At 42.1% G+C, this 19,585-nt stretch overlaps 2 protein-coding genes across 5 annotated transcripts in view; both read right to left on the reverse strand.

The window, feature by feature from the left end:
* The window catches only part of TAF3 (TATA-box binding protein associated factor 3), a 158,051-nt gene extending 151,436 nt beyond the window's left edge, over nucleotides 1–6,615 (reverse strand). The window contains exons 1-2 of one of the 2 annotated variants that reach the window (XM_055087840.1): nucleotides 6,277–6,615; nucleotides 1,583–1,825 (exon numbers count right to left, since the gene is read on the reverse strand). In XM_055087840.1, coding sequence (XP_054943815.1) covers nucleotides 1,583–1,825; nucleotides 6,277–6,442 — 409 coding nt within the window. In that variant the 5' untranslated portion in view covers nucleotides 6,443–6,615. The remainder of the gene's footprint in view (nucleotides 1–1,582; nucleotides 1,826–6,276) is intronic. The other variant, XM_024129702.3, reaches the window with a different exon arrangement.
* Nucleotides 6,616–15,106: 8,491 nt separating this feature from the next.
* The window catches only part of ATP5F1C (ATP synthase F1 subunit gamma), a 19,045-nt gene continuing 14,566 nt past the window's right edge, over nucleotides 15,107–19,585 (reverse strand). The window contains exons 8-10 of one of the 3 annotated variants that reach the window (XM_007120422.4): nucleotides 19,322–19,418; nucleotides 16,019–16,055; nucleotides 15,107–15,238 (exon numbers count right to left, since the gene is read on the reverse strand). In XM_007120422.4, coding sequence (XP_007120484.1) covers nucleotides 16,049–16,055; nucleotides 19,322–19,418 — 104 coding nt within the window. In that variant the 3' untranslated portion in view covers nucleotides 15,107–15,238; nucleotides 16,019–16,048. Of the gene's footprint in view, nucleotides 15,239–16,018; nucleotides 16,056–19,317; nucleotides 19,419–19,585 lie in introns of those variants that run through there. The other 2 variants (XM_007120423.4, XM_007120424.3) reach the window with 2 other exon arrangements.

The following is a 19,585-nucleotide window of genomic DNA, read 5'->3' on the forward strand; positions in this document are numbered from 1 at the left end:
AAGCAGAAACTAACACACCATTGTAAAGCAATTATACTCCAATAAAGATGTTTAAAAATAAATAAATAAATAAATAAAGTGCAATTGGAGATTAGAAGAAATGAACCACAAGAAACTGAGACCCTCGGGAATTGCTGGTGGGAAGGAAAAATGGTGCAGCCACTGTGGAAACAGTATAGCTGTTCCTCAAACAATTAAATATAGAATTACCACATGATACAGCAATTCCTCTTCTGAGTATAGACCCCAAAGAACTGAAAAGCTGGGAATCAGGTATTTGCAACGTCCATAGCAGTATTATATGCAACACCCAAAAGGTAGAAACAACCCAAGTATCCATCAACAAGTCAACAGATAAACAAAATGTGGTTTAATATGCACAATGAGGTATCATTCCGCTCTAAAAAGGAGAGAAATTCTGACACCTGCTACAACATAGATGAATCTTGAAGACATTATGCTAAGAGAAGTAAGCCAGACACAAAATAAGTAAGATTCCACTTATATGAAGTACTTAGAGTAGTCAAATTCATAGATAGGAAATAGAATGATGGCTGCCAGGGGCTAAGAGGATGAGGAGTTATTGTTTAATGGTTACAGAGTCGGAGGTTAAAAAGTTCTGGAGATGAACAGTGGTGTTGGTAGCATAACAATGTGAAGGTACTCAATACCACTGAACTGTACATCAATAAAAAGGTTAGAAAGTTATTTCTGCCATCATTGGCATTATCCTGAAGCACATCTATGGCTTTAGAATTTTAAAAAATAAAGAGATTTCAGCTTTTCCATTTTGTAACAAGAAAAAATACTCTGTAGTTGCGTTAAAGACCACGAATTACTATGTATCTCTTTAGAATCTTAGTGAACCTAAATGATTAACATGTAAAATCATGCAGGAAAAAAGGAACTCTGCATGGATTGACTACTGTGCCTGATTAGGTATTATTTTACAATAAAAATTCTATATGACCAAACATAAACATTTCTACTCATCATAAAAATGCAGATAGCACGCTCTCACTGCTGATGGCCCAGATTCAATCCTTGGTCGGGGAACTAAGATCCCACAAGGCACACAGCGCGGCCAAAAAAAAAAAAAAACAAAACAGATAAATAGATAAATCTGCATAATATTAGTCAATGTTCACTCACTCACTGTTTCCAGTATTATCCAACTCACATTTATAATAAGGGGGAAAGGGGGAGAGCTACCCCAATTTTCTTTATGTTTCAAAGGATTTCTCATTTACTTAATATCCCATTCTCATATAATACATCTTCAACAGACTTCTCTCTGTGGTCACATTCTGTTCTCCCCTACTTAAAATTTACAAAGGAAATCAAAGCCTCATCAGACATACCCTTGATTCCATGGCTCTGCCTGGTGAGGCCCGCTGCAAGTTTGTTGGCTTAAAGGTTAGAATAATTTGTAAGTAGTATTACAATATTTTTACTGCATTTCTAGAATTTATATGTTAGCATAACTTTTTATGTAATTCAGTTAGGAAACCTAAGAAGATTAAAAACCCGTTAAAATAGTTACAAATATATGAGCGAGGAACAAACAGAAAACCCCACAAACCTTCTTGAGAAGACACAATGGGTGGCATGTAATCAGGGATGTATTCTTTTCTTTCCTCTGCATCTTTACTTCCGGGTTGAGGAAACTGAAGTACGTTGTTCTTGCTAACAGGAAATGAAGGAATTTGATGTGGGAAAGTGACAGGTTCAATGTTGTGGATATAGTCTTCTAGTTCATGAAGACTAACCCCCATAAGTTGGAAAGCTTCACCAACATCATCCAAAATTGGGTCTGTCCGGCCATCTGAAACAAAGTCAAAAGCAAAGCAAATTATTTTAAGCAAATTCCATGAATATCTTTTAAAATATTAAGAAAAAAGTATTAGGTAAATATACAGCTCAGAATCAAATATACTATATACTTAAGACCCAGTTACTGGAAAAAATTGAATAGATTTTCAATAGAACATCATATTGTTTAAATATTAGAAAGCTGACTCTGAAAGTCAATTTTAAATATGATCTGACAACCAACCAGAACACCAAAGACAATTCATACTAACAATCAGCCAGTACAGAACTAATATCAAAAGTAACTTATAGATGGTCAACAGCACCTGGAACAGTGGCTGACACAAAGTAAATGCCCGATAAATATTACTATTATATTTTATCAAATAAGTATTGATAGAATGCTGAGCTAGGTAAATGTCCATTCCATTTTCTCTACTGCTCAGTGATACAACTCTGGAAACTACAACAGCAGTTGGCATATAGTTGGCACTCCATAAACATTTGTTAAATGAATTATACCACTGAATCAATTTTTTAAATCCAAGAAAATATGCTGAAAGGGCTTAGACCATAAAAGTAATTTACATATAAATTTTAAATGTATTTAGAAGACACCGTATAAAATGGATAGAGATAAAATGATGAAACATTAGATATAGTGAGATTCTCTTTACAAAAGGAAGTTTCTCCTCTGCCTGCCCTTAGCAGAACTTAAGGTCTCTACATCTTTTAAAACTTCTATGAAAATTCCAGTTCCAGATTTCCAATAAATAGCTTATTTTTTTAACTATAATCTCCTATGATCACGCCAAACTCAGTTTGTCTGAAATTAAATCATGATGTAAAATGGAAAAGAATAATCCAAAGTTCATAAAAATTAGACACGTTTGCTCACAACCACACAAGGAAAATTCTGGAAGGATATACATCCAACTGTAACAGTTTATGGGGCTGAAAGCTGCAGAAAAGGGGAAGGGCAGAGTTGAAGCAGGAGACTCGTTTCTAACTTCAAAGACTTTGTAGTCTGAATTTTTATACAAGTATGGGTTACTTCTTTGATGTAGAAAAAAGAGAGGATAAATAAAATGAATACTCATTCTTTCCCTTAATGACAGACAGGCATTTCAACTCTTCGATTCTTATTAAAAGCAGTATTCTTTTCTCAATCTTAAAAATGTGGTCCTCTTGAATTCTTCCACATTTTTGCAATTTCAACCCAAGACCTTCTGGTGCTCCCCCTGCAACCTTTTGGGTCTCGGCTTTCAGAATTTTTCCTTTCTCTCTCTTCCTACTCTCACTGTCTCAGCCTAGTTTCAAGTTCTCCCCACTTGCGCCTCTCTTGCACTTAACCGACAGCACAACTGTCTTGAAGCATCACTTTCACCACGCAACCCCCCTCCGTAAGAGTACGCAGTGTTTCCTACCACGTTGTAATTTCTCTCTCTGTTAAGTCCCTCCCTAATCTGCTCTCACTCCATTTAACATTTTCCTCTAGCATCTTCCAAATGAACTGGTTACATATGCCAAGCTGGCCGCCTCACTTACTCCCACTTGGTTATCTCAGGTTATGCTTTTCTCTACCTGGCATGCTCCTTACATTATACAACCTTGCTTCGCAGCTCAACTCAAATCTCATCTTTCCAGTGAATCCTGTCCTGGAACCCAGAGTGTGCATGTGTCTCTCCTTCACCGTATTCCTTTTGCACTTACTGCCTATACCTACACCATGCACTGCTTTCAGTGTATACACACATTATTTAATGTATAATACAATGCATACAGAAACTTCTGCCCCTGAATGCTGTGGCAAATCGTTACCTTAGGGAAATTTTCAAATGCATCATGTGTTGAATTGATAGTAACTTCTGATACTTGCTTTAACTTTAGAGCATTTTTTTTTAAAAGGAACAAATACCATCAGTTTGTTTTTACTGACATTTCGACACCCTTTTACACATCTTACGGGCAGGGATTGTGCCTAAGTAATCCTATGTCTCCGACATGTAGCACAGGACTCAGATCATAAGTGGTGCTCAATAAACGTGTGTCAGAAAGACAAAGGAAATAAAGAAACAGAATACAAGATTGCATAGTGGTGACCTGATGTTACAGAATTCCGGTTCAAAATAAGAATTGTGTAGAGAAAAGAATATTTTAAAGTCTATGGGGCTTCCCTGGTGGCGCGGTGGTTGAGAGTCCGCCTGCCGATGCAGGGGACGCGGGTTCGTGCCCCGGTCCGGGAGGATCCCACATGCCGCGGAGCGGCTGGGCCCGTGAGCCATGGCCGCTGAGCCTGCACGTCCGGAGCCTGTGCTCCACAACGGGAGAGGCCACAACAGTGAGAGGCCCGCATGCCGCAAAAAAAAAAAAAAAAAAAAAGTCTATGACTAATAAGTATACCAGGAATTAGCATTTTCAAAAAGTCACCAAACCACAATGGAGCATAATGAACCCGATCATCTTATTCTCACTAAAAGCAAGAAAATCATTACAGAAATTGGTTTATTATCGAGGTTCACATTAACACAAAACAGGGATCACCCGATGACTCTAGAATACCTGGTTGCTTGGAGTGCCAGCACCTGTCTGGTTCCATGTATAAGGCAGGAACAGTAACTATGTATTCAGGGTTATTCTGATTACCTAAAGGTACAGAACATCTGTCCTCATTTAGGGAACTTGGTAGCAAAAATATAACCTGGACTACGCATGCTGTAACAGTATACTCAAGCACCAGAAGGGAGGATGGAGGGAAGAGAAGTAAAAGCAGACAGCGGAGTGCTGGTGGCGTACTTTTAAGATCAAGATGAATGAGAGCTACTCAGCAGTTCCAAATTCAGATTAGAAGTATCCATGAAATCAAGCTGTCTAAAAATACACATTTTTAAAACACAAAAGGTGAAATGACTAAATAGTTATTATGGTGGTAGATTATCAGTTCACTTATTTATTCAACAAATATTTCCTGGGTGCCTACTCTATTATGGCACTGTACTAGGTTACAGAATACAAATATAATAAATTTGTCTGCTGGGGAAGGGAGAGGGGAGGGTGAGAGATATACACAGATGATTACAAAACCAGGTGTTCAATAACATAGCAGAAATATGAACAGAATTCTAAGAACAGATATCACGAGTTTGCTAAAGCAAGTGATAAGTGAATCTCAAACTAGAAGTCGTACTACTGGTGGACCAGGGGGCGAAGGACACGCTAGGAAACAGCATGCATGCAGGAATGGATGGCTTAAAGTGTTTCGGAAAAGGCAGGTAGCTCAGCATGGCTGCAGATTTAGGATGACAGAATGGCAGAAGATAAGAAAAATACTAGCTCACAAAGGGAAGTGTGTGTTGCTTGAGAGCTTAGATTTTTCAGCCTGTAACCAACTGAAATATTTTTAAGAATGACAAAACCAGATTTGCATGATGGAGAGATTAACAGATTATTCTGGCAGCACCATGGCGCTGGAATGGAATTTGGGGCCTAAGAAGTAAACGGTGTTCATGGGTCTCAACTTTTCAGTGGAGCAACCTCTTTAACGAAAAATATCCTATGAAACACTTCACCCAGTTTTCCAGCTTAACACGTGAAAAATAATGCCCCGAAACTTAAATGAGGGGTAGTTCCCCCTCCACACACACAGACTTCCCAACAATGAGATGATGTGTTGCTTCTACTAAATATTCCAACTTAGTAAATGCCACCAGCTATAGATACTAGCAGACATTCGCTTAAAAACCATGTACGGTAGCCCAGATGACCTGGGGAGCCTTGTAAATTGCCGAAGATCCCTCTACCACACTTTGATAACCACTGACACAAAAATATAGAAGAGGAGGAAATCAATGGGTGGCTGAGACGTAAGCCACAGTTAATCTAAGTGAAACCGACTAAGTCGGCCTTGGGGAGGAGTAAGCAGAGATGCTGTCTATGAAACGAACACATACAGAAAGAAGAGGCAGTGTCCCTAACGGAGCAGAGCTGTCAACGAGTATGTGTTGTCAGGAGCTGAAGAATGGCCAGGCTTGTAAGAAACGGCCGGTAGACGGAGCGCCTGTGACAACTAGTTGTAGTAGTTTGCGGGCAAGGGAGGAAAAGGACCAAAGTAACAGAGGCTGTAAGACATTCTGGAGATGGTTCTACACGCAGCCAAAAGTAGACGATGATTAAGACCGATGATCAGATCACAGAGGAGGGCAGAGGCTGTGGAGCTGGGAGCGGGGACAGGGCTCGGGCTACGGCCGGGATAAGTTAGCGGCTGACGAAGAGGGACGAAAGGGATGACTCGAGTTTCCAGGGACAGTGGAAGCGGAGGGGCGTCAGGGGCTGAGAAGACACCCAATCGCGGGGTGGGGGGTGAAGGACCAACACCTCCTGGACGCCGGTAGAGCGAAGGGGAAGGCGGAGGTGTCACCCGTGACTGGCCAGAGGCAGCCCTCCCGCACCCAGCCCGGTACTCACACAGCTCAGAGTACCGGTGGCAGCCCCGTCCCAGCTGCTGCAGGTAGCGCTGCAGCACGTCCGTGAGGAGGTGGCAGGCGCTCAGTTGCACCGAGTCCCAGCCCAGCGCCTGGCAGATCTGCGCCACCGAGACCCTCAACAACGACCTGGAGTAACTCTCGCACATCCCGCTCCGTGGACTCCACTGCAGTCCTTGCTGCCACTTCTCTCCACCCCCGCCGCCTAACCTTAGAAGAGCCCCTGATTCATCCTCTAGGGCCCCCGCGGCGGGGAAATCGTCCCCCCCCGACCCCCGGCGACCACCTCAAAGCCTCAGCAGCACGGAGCGCGCCAGCCTGAGAGCCGCCATTTTGGACTCGCTCCGCCTCCCGCTGGATGGTCGCCGGGGGGAGGCAGCACTAGCCGAGTGCGGAGCGCGCCGATGAGGAAGCTCCGCCCCGTTGGAGCAGAGCGATGGTCCCGGTATCGACTCTCGGCCCTGGAAGGATGCCGGAAACTGCAGCTCGGAGCGCCGGTGGAGGATGCGCCCGAGGAGGCAGGTGCTTGGAGCCTTCCCGGGTAGCTCGTTCGCAGATGAAGGAGGAGGGAACGTCAGTGGTTCAGGGGCCGAAGAGCGAGCCGGGATAAGAAACTGAAATGACGGTGTTAGAGAAGAGTGGGAACCTGAGAGGCTGTGAGTGCAGGGGTGGTATTTGGGGCGTGGAAACTTCAGGACTCTCCCAGACTTGGATCTAATCCTCTGCTTGCCTCTGCTAAAAAAAAAAAAAGAGCTGCTTACCATTGTGTAGATTAAATCAGGTCCAAGCTGTTAAGCATGCCATTCAAAACCCTTCACAATAGGGCGGGGTGCAGGGTGTGGCCAGCGTGGCGCTGACCTCCGGGCAAAACTTACGGGGGCAGCAGAAAACGTAATCAAGATCAATAATATTTTAATACAATTTTTTAAAAATCCAACCACTGCCCCCGAAATCCGGCCTCACTCGCTTCTTTCTAATCCCAGCCCTGGTTTCAATAAAACTTTATTTACAAAAACGGGTGGCATGCTTGTGGGCAAGAGTTTGCCGATGTGCCCTTCACCAGCCTCTGGGATCTGTCAAAGGAAGGACTCAGTTGCCTGCGGAAAGTCCTTAACTCGGCGAAGCAGTCTGTGTGGAGAACTGTTGCCTGCCCCAGTCTTCTCCTCGCTCCAGCCAAGTGTTGCCAGATCTTAACCAGATGCGGGACACCGAGATTTTGTGATCAATAGCTCGATCAATATTTTTAACTATTGGAAATACGTTTTTTAAGTTTTAATTTGCAAGCCAAACTAATCCCACGGTTAAGCCAGATTCAGCCTATGGGTAGCCAGGTTGCGGTGGCTCACCTACTCAGTCTGTTTATCCTTTTGTGCTTTTTTCTTCTAAAAGCTTCTGGAGTGTTCCTCCCTTCCCCTCCTCTCTCTCCTGTGTTCCCCTCTTCTTGCACCTGTCACAGTGGTATTTGAGTTTACATGCCTCTCCAATAAACTGTGAGTTGCTGCATGGCTCTACGTTTTCCTTATAGGGACCATTCCAGAACTTTGAACATAATATTCAATTTTTTTGAAGTCCCAGAAACCCAGTAGAATGGAAAATATGATTCTTCCGCTAAATGACAGTCTGTAGACAAGGAGCAAGATACTAGGTGGCAGAGTGCCTATAATATTTTCTCCACTGACACTTCTGTCCTCAAGATTATCAGGGACCTTCTAGATGCTAAATCTGGGGGACACTTTTCAGTCCTAGACTTGCTTGACCATTTTGTAGCCATTTGATAATGTTGAACACTACCTTAATTTTGAAACTCTTGTACCTTGGATCTCACAACACCCTGCTCTCTTCTGTTCCAATACTTCTGGAGGCTTCTTTTACATCTCTTATATTGCCTCTGTGTGTGTGTTTTACCCCTTAATCTTATATTTTGGAAAATTTCAAACCTACAGAAAAGTTGAAACAAGTACAAACACAGGTACACACTTCACCTAGATTCACCAATTGTTAATATTGACTATTTTGCCACATTTACTATGTATACACACACACACACATTTTTTTTTCCAGAACAGTTTGAAAATAAGTTGCAAACTTCGTGACATTTAACCCGGAAACAATTCAGCATGTATATCCCCAGACAAGGACATTCCCCTACATAACTATGTGTCGCAGCAGATTCAGTTCTCCAGTTCTGAGGTGGAGATCAACCTGCAGGTTTATTGAGTGCTGCTGAGATCCACACCTGTGCAAGGGAAGGGGGTTGCACTGCATTTTCAAGGAGGGCCTCAGGCAATCCCATAGGGAGCTCTAACTCGGGATGGCCTATCACCTCTGTCCTGAGTTGGGACAAGGGGGCTGGACCTTTATTTTCCCTTGTTGGTAAGTCATTGCCTGAGGGCTTCCCTGGAAAGGGTGTGTGATCTCGGGCAAAGGAGCTGAGTGCAGCAGGGGCAATTCCACAGAACACTGAAGCCTTTAATCCTGAGCAGTGCGTTATGGTAGTCCGTACTGTCTTAGTTCCTTCTGGCTGCCATAACTCAGCCTGGGTAACTTATCAACAGACATTTATTTCTCACAGTTCTGGAGGCTGGAAGTCTGAGATCAGGGTGCAGCACGGTCATGTGAGGGCCCTCTCCTGGGGCACAGATTTCTCAGGTTGTATCCTCACAAGGTGGGAGGGGCTAGGGAGCTCTGTGGGATCTCTTTTATTTAAAGCATTAATCCCATTAAGAAGGGCTTCACCCTCATTACCTGATTGCTTCCCAAAGGCCCCACCTTATAACACTGTCACACTGGGCATCAGTTATTATTTATAAAATATTGGCTATATTCTCTGTGCTGTATATTACATCCTTGTATCGTATTTTATACCTAGTAGTTTGTACCTCTGCATCCCTTTTCCCTATCTTGCCCCTCCCCCAACCCCTGCATTCTTTAGGACTTTAAGGGTGCCCTGATTTCTGCCTCCCCCTCCCCCCTGCGCCTTCCCCAAGCTGGAGGGCCAATCTCAAAAGTTTGTGCTCAGCCTTCCCCCTGCCATAGTTCTTACCCCAGAGGCCAAGGAACCGGCGTGGGGATTGTACCAACTTCCCCATATGTGTGTTCTACTTACATATTCAGGAATCAGGGAATTGACCCTGAGTGGGTCCCTCAACCCGGGGAACCCAGTGTGAGCCGGACCTGGGCCAAGGCTCCATTTATTGGCCTCCTGTGACCCCACTCTAACTGGGGGCCCACAATGACTCATTTTCTGGTTTCAGTCTCAGTGCAGAGAACTGGTCTTCTAGGTGAGGACTGTGGGCCCCAGCGCAGCAATGGCATCACTTTTTATTCAGCTGGTGTTGGCAGGGGCTCAGAACTGCAGTTTTCAAACTTAACTTAGAGTTTCCAGTGATAACAATAATAATAATAATGTTTCTGAAAGTTGCAAATATCCCATATTAAATAGTAAGAGAAACAAATGTTCATTAAAGGACAAATTATTAGAAAAAAGAAGTTATAACAATGGAAACTCAATCTCGGAATATTAAAATGAACATGTCTAGCACTTCAGATACTCTCTAGACAGGTCTCAGAAATAAGTTATGTAGTAAACCTTACTAATGCAAGCATCTGTCATTGTTATTGCACGGATCTGATGCTTAGCAAAGAAGGAGGGGTGTGACCTGGGGGAGACTTTCGAGCTTGCTTTGTAAGACTCCTTTCTATGGGTCTAAGCTGCGTAGCGCGGGGTGCTCGGTCTTGCCTCAGATCACCTTTCCAGATTTATGTCACCCCAGTCGTTTAATTTCTGTTGGTTATTGCTCCTTCTGTTGGTGAGCTAGTTTAAACCTCGCCTCCTCCAGGCTAGGATGCCTTTTTAGTCTGGTCATCTTCATCCAAACTGGGCTACGTGCTTACCAATTATAACCTTCCACACATCTCATTCCGATGTCCCCAGCTTTCCTTATACTCATTTATGTGTGTATATGTTTGTGATTTTTTTCCTATATAGATTTAAAAAAAGAATCTACCACCACATTCAGGATTCCGAGCACTTTGATCTGTGCCCATTGCCCTTTTATAACCATACCAGCTTTCCTATTAACTCCCCTACCCCAGTCTGTAATCCCAGGCAACCACTAATCTGTTCTCCATTTCTAAAATTTTGTCACATAAAAAACATTATATACATGGAATCATATAGTATATATTCAGAATTTTTTTTCAGCATAATTCCCTGGAAATTCATTTGTTACTGTGTCTATTCATAGTTCAAACTCATCTTTAAAATGTATTTATTTATTTATTTTTGGCTGTGTTGGGTCTTCGTTGCTGCGTGCAGGCCTTCTCTAGTCGTGGCAAACGGGGGCTACTCTTTGTCGTGGTGCGTGGGCTTCTTATTGCGGTGGCTTCTGTTGTTGCGGAGCACAGGCTCTAGGCACGTGGGCTTCAGTAGTTGTGGCACAAGGGCTCAGTACTTGTAGTTCATGGGATCTAGAGTGCAGGCTCAGTAGTTGTGGCGCACGGGCTGTTTCTGGGGCACGAACCCATGTCCCCTACATCGGCAGGCGGATTCTCAACCACTGTGCCACCAGGCAAGCCTGGCAGGCGGGTTCTTAACCACTACGCCACCAGGGAAGTCCCAAGCTCATTTTTTAGAATTGGATTATCTGTCTTCTTACTGATTTGTGGATGTTTAAGAAAATATACACTCTATATACAAGCTTTATTTGTATTGTAAATATCTTCCCTCAGTCGTTTGATAATTAATTTTAATAAAGCCCAATTATCAATGTTTTTCAAACGATCATTATTTTTTGCCCACACTGGGTGGCTTGTGGGATCTTAGTTCCCCGACCAGGGATTAAACCCGGCCCATGACGGTGAAAGCACTGAGTCCTAACCACTGGACCGCCAGGGAATTCCCTAAATGATTAGTTCTTTTTGAGTCATGTTTAAAAAATCTTTGCGATTCCCAGTATCATGAAGCCTTTCTCCTATTTTCTTCAAAAAGCTGTATACCTTTTGTATCTATGATCTGTCTCAAATTAAAATTGTGTATGGTATGAGATAAGGATCAGGGATTTTTCCTATAGAGCTATCCAGCTGATCCTGCAGCATCACTGGAAATAGTCTTTTCCACATTGAATTACAGTGACTCATAAATCAGGTGGCTGTATACGTATTTGTTTCCAGTCTATTGTGTTCCATTAGTCTATTTTTCTATCCTTGCAACACCACCACACTATCTTAATTACCATGACATTTTAAGTAAATCTTTCTTTCCCCTTTTTAAAGCATGGTTATCTGAACTAAGAACAGTGCTGCTATGAATATCTTGTACATGTGACTGCATGCATTTCTGATGAGTATATATTTTAGATCGTTGATCATTCGGTATACAAATGTTCAACTTCAATAGATACTGCCAACCAGTTTTTCAAGGTGTTTATCCTGATTTAAACTCTCAGCATGTATATGTATGGGACTTCAGTCCATATTTGATATAATCATCTCTATCTTAGCCATTCTAGGGCTTTTTTCTTTCTTTTTTTAAAAAGCGAATTCAGGGAATCTAACCCAACATTTTAAGCTACTATTCTCCCCCCTCCCATTTTCCTAGGTTATCTAAACAAGTGTTGTCCTTATGAGTTCAGATTCTCAACTATAAGTAAAACTGGGGACATCCAAATGAGATTTTTGGATTCTATCAATGTCAATATCCTGGTTGTGATATGTTATAGTTTTGTAAAATATTACCATTGGGGGAATTTATTTTTACTTATTTTTTTGGCTGCTCCACCTGCAGTGGAAGCACAGAGTCTTAACTGGACAGCCAGGGAAGCCCCCATTGAGGGGAATTGAGGCAACTGTACAAGGGATCGCTCTATATTATTTCATACAACTGCATATGAACCTACACTTATCTCAATAGAATGTTCAATTAGAATAGAAAACAAGCAAAAATCACACACACAGTGCTCAGAAACTTTTGGAAAGAGAATATCTAAGCTCCAAACCACCAATATGCATGATTAACCCCACTCATTGGCCATCAGAGAAATGCAAGTTAAAGGTATTATTATATTAATAACACTACACTCCTACCAGGATGGCAAAATGAAAAAGGGTGACAATACCTAGTGTTGATGAGGATGTAGACAACTGCCAGAAAGAGTATAAATTGGTATCAATACATCCACTCTGTGAAAGTGTTTGGCAGTGCCAAAGCAGAACATTTACAGAACCTATGGCCAAGCAATCCCACTGCTAGGTATGTACACAACAGAAATTCTTTCAAATTTAAACCGAGAGGTGCACAAAAGATTTAGAGAAGCATTTATAATTGTTCCAAGCTGGAAATAACCTAAACGTCCCATCAACAGAATTACTAAACTCTTAAGATATTTATCATGTGTGGTAACATAAAACAATGAAAAAAACTGCTCTACAAATGTGAGTGAAATCTCCCAGACATAATGTTGAATTTTAAGAAAAAGCAGACCCCAAAGGCTTCATCTGTATGATTGTCTACTTAAATTTCAAAAACAATCAAAACACATCTATGGTGATAGAAGTCATGATTGTGGGTACTTCTGTGGAGATAACGAAAAGGGCAGGGACACAAGGGAGGCTTCTGTAAAGGCAGGACCTTTTAGATCTTCATCTAGATTGCAGATAGTGTTTACACTTTGCAAATTTTCCTGAGCCATAAGCTTACGAATTATGCCTTCTTTTGTACATACACTATACTTCAGTAACAGTTCACCAAAAAACCTTACCACGTTTTTTTTCATTATTTGCTTGTCTTTGCTCCAGACTGTAAGCTCCTATAGGGAAGTGTAATTATCATCGTAGCTTCAGAATTTAAGAGTGCTCATACACAGAACATCAGAAACACGGTATTGAACCGATGGTCACTTACGTAGATCAGGCAACATTTAATCACAGATACAGCATTCATCCCACATCAGTTTCTACGTATTTTGCAAATATTGATTCATTTAGTCCTCATAACAACCCTATGAGGTAAGTACTATTTTAATCATCATTTTACAGATGATAAAACTGAAAGATTAAGTAACTTGCACAATGTCACACAGCTGGTAAGGGCTGAACTGGGATTCCAACCCAGTTTGCCCCAAGTTTATGCTCTTAACCACTGCTCTATGCATCAAACACTCGTGTGGCTGGTAACGTTAAATCCTTGTTTCGTTTTATTTCTCAAGACCCCCATGCTGCATCTGCAAGAAAGAAGTGGAAGTGCAAACTTTCTAACACAAATTAATTTGCAACACAAATGAGCTGATGTCACTCATATGCAAAGAACTCTTACGTTTCAATGAGAAAAAGAGAAAAACTCACTTAAAAAAATGGGCAATGAATGAGTAATCTGTTTTTTCACCCATCAGACCCTTAAAGATTAAAAGATAGACAAAGTCTCAGCGAGTAGAGGAAATCAATTTTATACAGTTAGCACAAGTTTACAATCTTTTTTGAGAGCCATTTGCCAGTGTCTATTAAATTAAAAAATGTATAGTCTGAGTCATCGATTCCACTTCCAAAAATTAAGAACACAGAAGTACTCGTCCAAGTGTGCAAAGACTTCCCCAAGGATGCTTATTAACAATTATCCTTGTGACATTTCAGAGCAACACAGGTAAAGACCTATGAGCTTTCACAGAAAAACAAATGTCACAAAGGCTCAGAAATCAAAATGCCTCTTGCAACATTTCAGGGAAGCCAGAAAATGACCCTGAGATTCTGTTCAGTTTATCTTTCCCTGGCTGCCTTCTTCTTAAAGTGGCAACACTGCTCTTTACAGGTTTGTGGTTGCTAATCCATTTTTATATTACTTATTGTTCATTTTTATGAATAGTTATTGGTAAAATAATAGCATATGCGTGTATTTATTTAATGTTTTTTAAAAGAGTAATATAAAGTGTTAAGTGAGAATGGGCTTTGTATTTTTTTATAGTTCTAGTCTTTTGTAATTCCTATACTACTTTTGCAATAAAAACCCTTAAGCCCTCTTTTAAATAAATAGGAAAAAACCCTGGCACTTTGGCATGGCCAACTCGCTGTGTGGAATAGCTCATGTGCCCAATCTTAATGGTTATCTAAATGCGAATATGGAGTAAATATCCTACTGAAATGTTTCTCAGTCCTTGGAAAAGATTAAAAAACTTATTTAGATTTAGTATATGCCTGAAATTCTACACCGTGCATGTGAGAAACAGCAGATGACCTGGACAGTGCGTCTGCTTCCCTGTGCTGGCTGTTCTACGAAGGTGTGGTGCTCGGGTGCCTGGGCTGGGGTTGTGGCCTGGTGCCTCTTCCTTCCGCTCTGACCCCACGGAGGCCAGGCTTTCCACGGCTATTAGGCAACCAGAAAATCAGAGGAGCCTCTTCAACTATCTTCTTTTTTTTTTTTTAATAATTTTTTAAAAATTAATTAATTTATTTATGGATATGTTGGGTCTTCATTTCTGTGCGAGGGCTTTCTCTAGTTGTGGCAAGCAGGGGCCACTCTTCATCGCGGTGCGCGGGGCTCTCACTATTGCGGCTTCTCTTGTCGCGGAGCCCAGGCTCCAGACGCGCAGGCTCAGTAATTGTGGCTCATGGGCCCAGTTGCTCCGCGGCATGTGGGATCTTCCCAGACCAGGGCTCGAACCCGTGTCCCCTGCATTGGCAGGCAGATTCTCAACCACTGTGCCACCAGGGAAGCCCTCAACTATCTTCTTAATAGTAGCATGTTAATATTTTTAAGTGTTTTAAGATCTCATTTGGAAAACTGCTGTTCTTATATAATAAGAAAAGACAGTGATTTTCTTACGGTGAGTCATTTATTGTAAGATAATTTACAAATATCTCACTGTCTTTACTAATTTAAACAATGGACCAACAATTTCTTCTGACAAGGACAGCAGTAAGCTAAAACCAAAATCAGCTGGCTGAATCTTCTTTACCTGAAAAATAAAAGTACAGAACAAATAAAAAACAATGTTTTTTTGAAAAATAAAGATGTCAAGAGATAATACATATTTCAGTGGGACTTAAAGAACTGACTCTACATAATAAAATGCTACTCTACACCAGTGGTTCTCAAATTTTGGCCTGGTGACCCTTTCATGGGGTCCGTGAGGGCAAAACTATTTTTATAACAATGTCATTTGCCTATTTTATTCTCATTCTCAGGTGCACATGGCGGAGTTTTCCAGAGCCTACGTGACATGTAATATCAGAAAAGAATGAATACAGAAATGGAGAGAACTGAGCTATCCTGTGTGAAGTCAGATATCAAAGCATTTTGAGACCAGGAAGTTTGAGAGCCACTGCTCCTCACCAGCCTGTATTTAAGAACTCAAAAGCATGCTAATTCTTTTTTCTTTTTTCTTTTTCTTTTTGGCCACACCACGAGCCATGTGAGATCCTAGTTCCCTGACCAGGGATCGAACCCGTGTCCCCCGCAGTGGAAGCGTGGAGTCCCAACCACTGGACCACCAGAGAGGTCCCAAGAATGCTAATTCTTTATCCTTACAATTTATTTAATATATCTAAGAAAGAAAAAAAAAAAAGCCCACCAGCACCACCCACATACTCCCACAAGCTGGCTGCTGCTCTAATGGCCTGGCCATCTCATCTCTCAGGGAATCAGTTTCACTGTTGCTGAATTACCTTCAATTCTATCGGACTGGGTTTCTTTTCTGACGGGGTAGGGGAGAGTGTGTGAAATATTACCACTTTACCTCTTGTCTGAGGATGAAACTCGAATTTCATTAGTCCCTGGGTTATTATGTTAGAAGAAAAAGACAAACACAAAACAAGCAGGTCAAGAAACAATCCATGCTGGTTAATCATTTACAATTTCTGACTAAAAAAGCCCACTTCCTCACTCACTACCTTGAGTATGTTACATACTTACCAAAATATTCCCTTAAAACAGATTCAATGATTGTTATAAAAGGTCATAGACTTGAATCTGGTTAGAAGCAATAAAACCATGTTCATGCAAGTAGGCAGGACTATCAAAGCATACTTTAAACCATAACTTTTCTATAAATAGCATATAATATATTAAAAAATTTTAGGCCAGCAACTAAATATTTGGTACCTCAAATATTATGGTTTACTCGTGCCTTTTATATTGTTACCAAAGAGCCAAATGTGTTTGTATTAAAGCCTTTAGGCAGAAGAGCTGACAGGTTACAGAGCACGCAAGTCCATTCACATAAATAAGCCAGCCTGGGGCTGCACAGCTAACTTGCAATAAAGGATTCAGACTGCCTTTCTAGAAAGCGAAAACTAGTCAATTCCCAGTTATCTGAGTTCTTTTAAAAATTCTTGGTCTTCATGTCCCAATCTCCCTCTCCTCATTTCTCTGATTTTGCTACTTTTCAGCCAAGTCCCCGCATTCCTAATCAAGAAAGAGCCCGGTCCTCAATTGTGCAGAGGCTGTAGCCTCCGTCTATTCCGAGCATTCATTCCTTTTTCCCTGGCTCTCCACATCTCACAGCTCCTGGACCTTCAGAGCGCAGTCAAAACTGTCCCCCAGGCCTCTGCATGCTCGCCACCGAAGAAGTCGGCGTGGCTCCAGCAGTAGGAAGTACAGCAAGGAGGACATGAATAATACACTTATTTAATCCCTGTATTAGCCCCCATGTCATAGAAAACAACTGCGTTGCAGGAAGACTATCTTAACCACCTCTATCAAGCCGGTAAGTGGCAGGGCCGCTCATCACTGCACTGGACTCTGATGTTAATAGAGCAGTAGTGACCAGGCTGAGAGATGGATTAGTCTTAAACTCACGCTTGAAAGCAACATAAGAGAAGGAAGCATGCTGGATCCAAACACCACTTATAAAACAGTCTCAACCAGTTTATTTGTGTCTCTGGCATCTGCCCATTTCTACCCTCCAGAGACAAAAGGACCAACTTAAATGTCATCATAGTGATAAACCTTTCCCTGATTTTTTTTTTTTTTTTCCTGGTACGCGGGCCTGTCACTGCCACGGCCTCTCCCGTTGCGGAGCACAGGCTCCGGACGCACAGGCTCAGCGGCCATGGCTCACGGGCCCAGCCGCTCCGCGGCATGCGGGATCCTCCAGGACCGGGGCACGAACCCGCGTCCCCCGCATCAGCAGGCGGACTCTCAACCACTGCGCCACCAGGGAAGCCCACCTTTCCCTGATTCTTAAACCTGGATTCACGTTTTCACATACCCAATAAAATGTTACTTCTCTCTCTGCTGAACTTCCAGGTCTTAATATATTCATGGCAGGCTTCCCTGGTGGCGCAGTGGTTAAGAATCCGCCTGCCAATGCAGGGGACAGGGGTTCGATCCTTGGCCCGGGAAGATCCCACATACCGTGGAGCAACTAAGCCCATGCACCACAACTACTGAGCCTACACTCTAGAGCCCATGTTCTGCAACAAGTGAAGCCACGACAACGAGAAGCCCGTGTACCGCAACGAAGAGTAGCCCCTGCTCACCGCAACTAGAGAAAGCCTGTGCACAGCAACGAAGACCCAACGCAGCCAAAAATAAAAACAAATAAATTAATTAAATATATATATATATATATTTTTTTTCATGGCACATCATTCATTCACTCTACAAATATTTACTGAGGAAGTATGTGCCAGGTGATGGGGCTACAAGACTGAATGAGACACTCCCTGTCCCAAGCCGCAGGAGGACATAGACAAACAAAAGGGGAATTCCTAGTAAAACAGTGTAAGTGCTATGATGAAGGGAAGCACAGGAGGCTGCCCCACTCAAACCAAGAAGGGGGGATTTCTGGAAGAAAGGATTACCCCAGCTCCGTTAGGAAGGATAAACAGAGTCAGATGTACAATCAAGGGTGCAGGGGAAGGATGGCATTTCAGGGAAAAAAACATGTGCCACTCAAAAAATATATTTTTTAATTTGGGAGAGAAATGACAAGGATCTGCATGAAGAGGGCATAAAGGGGAAAGGGTCAAGGGATATTTAGAAGGTAAAATTTACAGAACCTGGTGACCAATTAGCAGGAGGTGAGAGAGAATGAGTCAAAAATAATTTACGACACATTTTATCTTTCAGCACAATTATCTGCGTTTTTTCTTATCCTATTAGCACGTAAATGCCTTGGAAGAAAGGATCACATCCTTTAACACCATGCCTAGCATGGTGTTATGAGGCATATAATGGGTGTTCAATTTAATAATCTTTAAAACAGAATTCCCATTATCGTAACTGTGGTTTCACAAACATTAACATATCTAGCTAGACAACCAAGACTTTTTTTTTTTTTTTTTGCGGTACACGGGCCTCTCACTGTTGTGGCCTCTCCCGTTGCGGAGCACAGGCTCTGGACACGCAGGCTCAGCGACCACGGCTCATGGGCCCAGCCGCTCCGCGGCATGTGGGATCCTCCCGGACCGGAGCACGAACCCGTGTCCCCTGCATCGGCAAGTGGACTCTCAACCACTGCGACACCAGGGAAGCCCTTTTCTTGTTTTTTGGGGTTTTTTTTGGTGTGTTACGCGGGCCTCTCACTGTTGTGGCCTCTCCCGTTGCGGAGGACATTTTCTTGATGAAAGAGGTATTTTAAGAACTACTGTAAGACAGTACTGATACAGACAACTTAAATTTAAAAATTCCTGGACCCTACTACCATTCAGTTATCTGCAGATTTATATAAAACCAAACCCCAAACCAGTCCTGTAACTCAGAAAGCCTGATTTATAGTATTTTAAGTTTCAAAGACAGATTTTATAAATGATACTGAATTATTCACATCCTTATTCCTAAAACTTGAAGAAAGTGAAAGCTAGCAATATACTAATTTCTAAAAAAGAAACTAAGCCTGAATATTTCAGCTGAAACAATCAAAATACACCAGAGATCTCATTTTCATCAAACTTTATGTTCTACGATTAAGGAAACAAGAGAAGCAATGGATCATTTCATCTTTAACAGACAAAAAACGGAAAACTTAAACACGCAAAGGTTAAACTAGCAGGCACAGATGAGACAAGGAGTCTGAGGGCGACGCACGGTTACTTACAGAGCCGCAGCACCGGAGATGATTTCAATCAGCTCCTTGGTGATGACAGCTTGGCGGGTGCGATTGAACGTCAAAGTCAATTTGTCAATCATCTCAGCTACAAACAAAACAAAAGATTAGACAAGAAGATCTAACACTAGAAAAGAATACCTTTTTCACTAACTCATTTATAGACGTGTGTTGCTTAATTCAAAAATAAGATTCTGGGGGCTTCCCTGGTGGCGCAGTGGTTGCGCGTCCGCCTGCCGATGCAGGGGAACCGGG

This window comes from Physeter macrocephalus, chromosome 11 (genome assembly GCF_002837175.3).
Source record: "Physeter macrocephalus isolate SW-GA chromosome 11, ASM283717v5, whole genome shotgun sequence".
Taxonomy (NCBI): Eukaryota; Metazoa; Chordata; class Mammalia; order Artiodactyla; family Physeteridae; genus Physeter; species Physeter macrocephalus.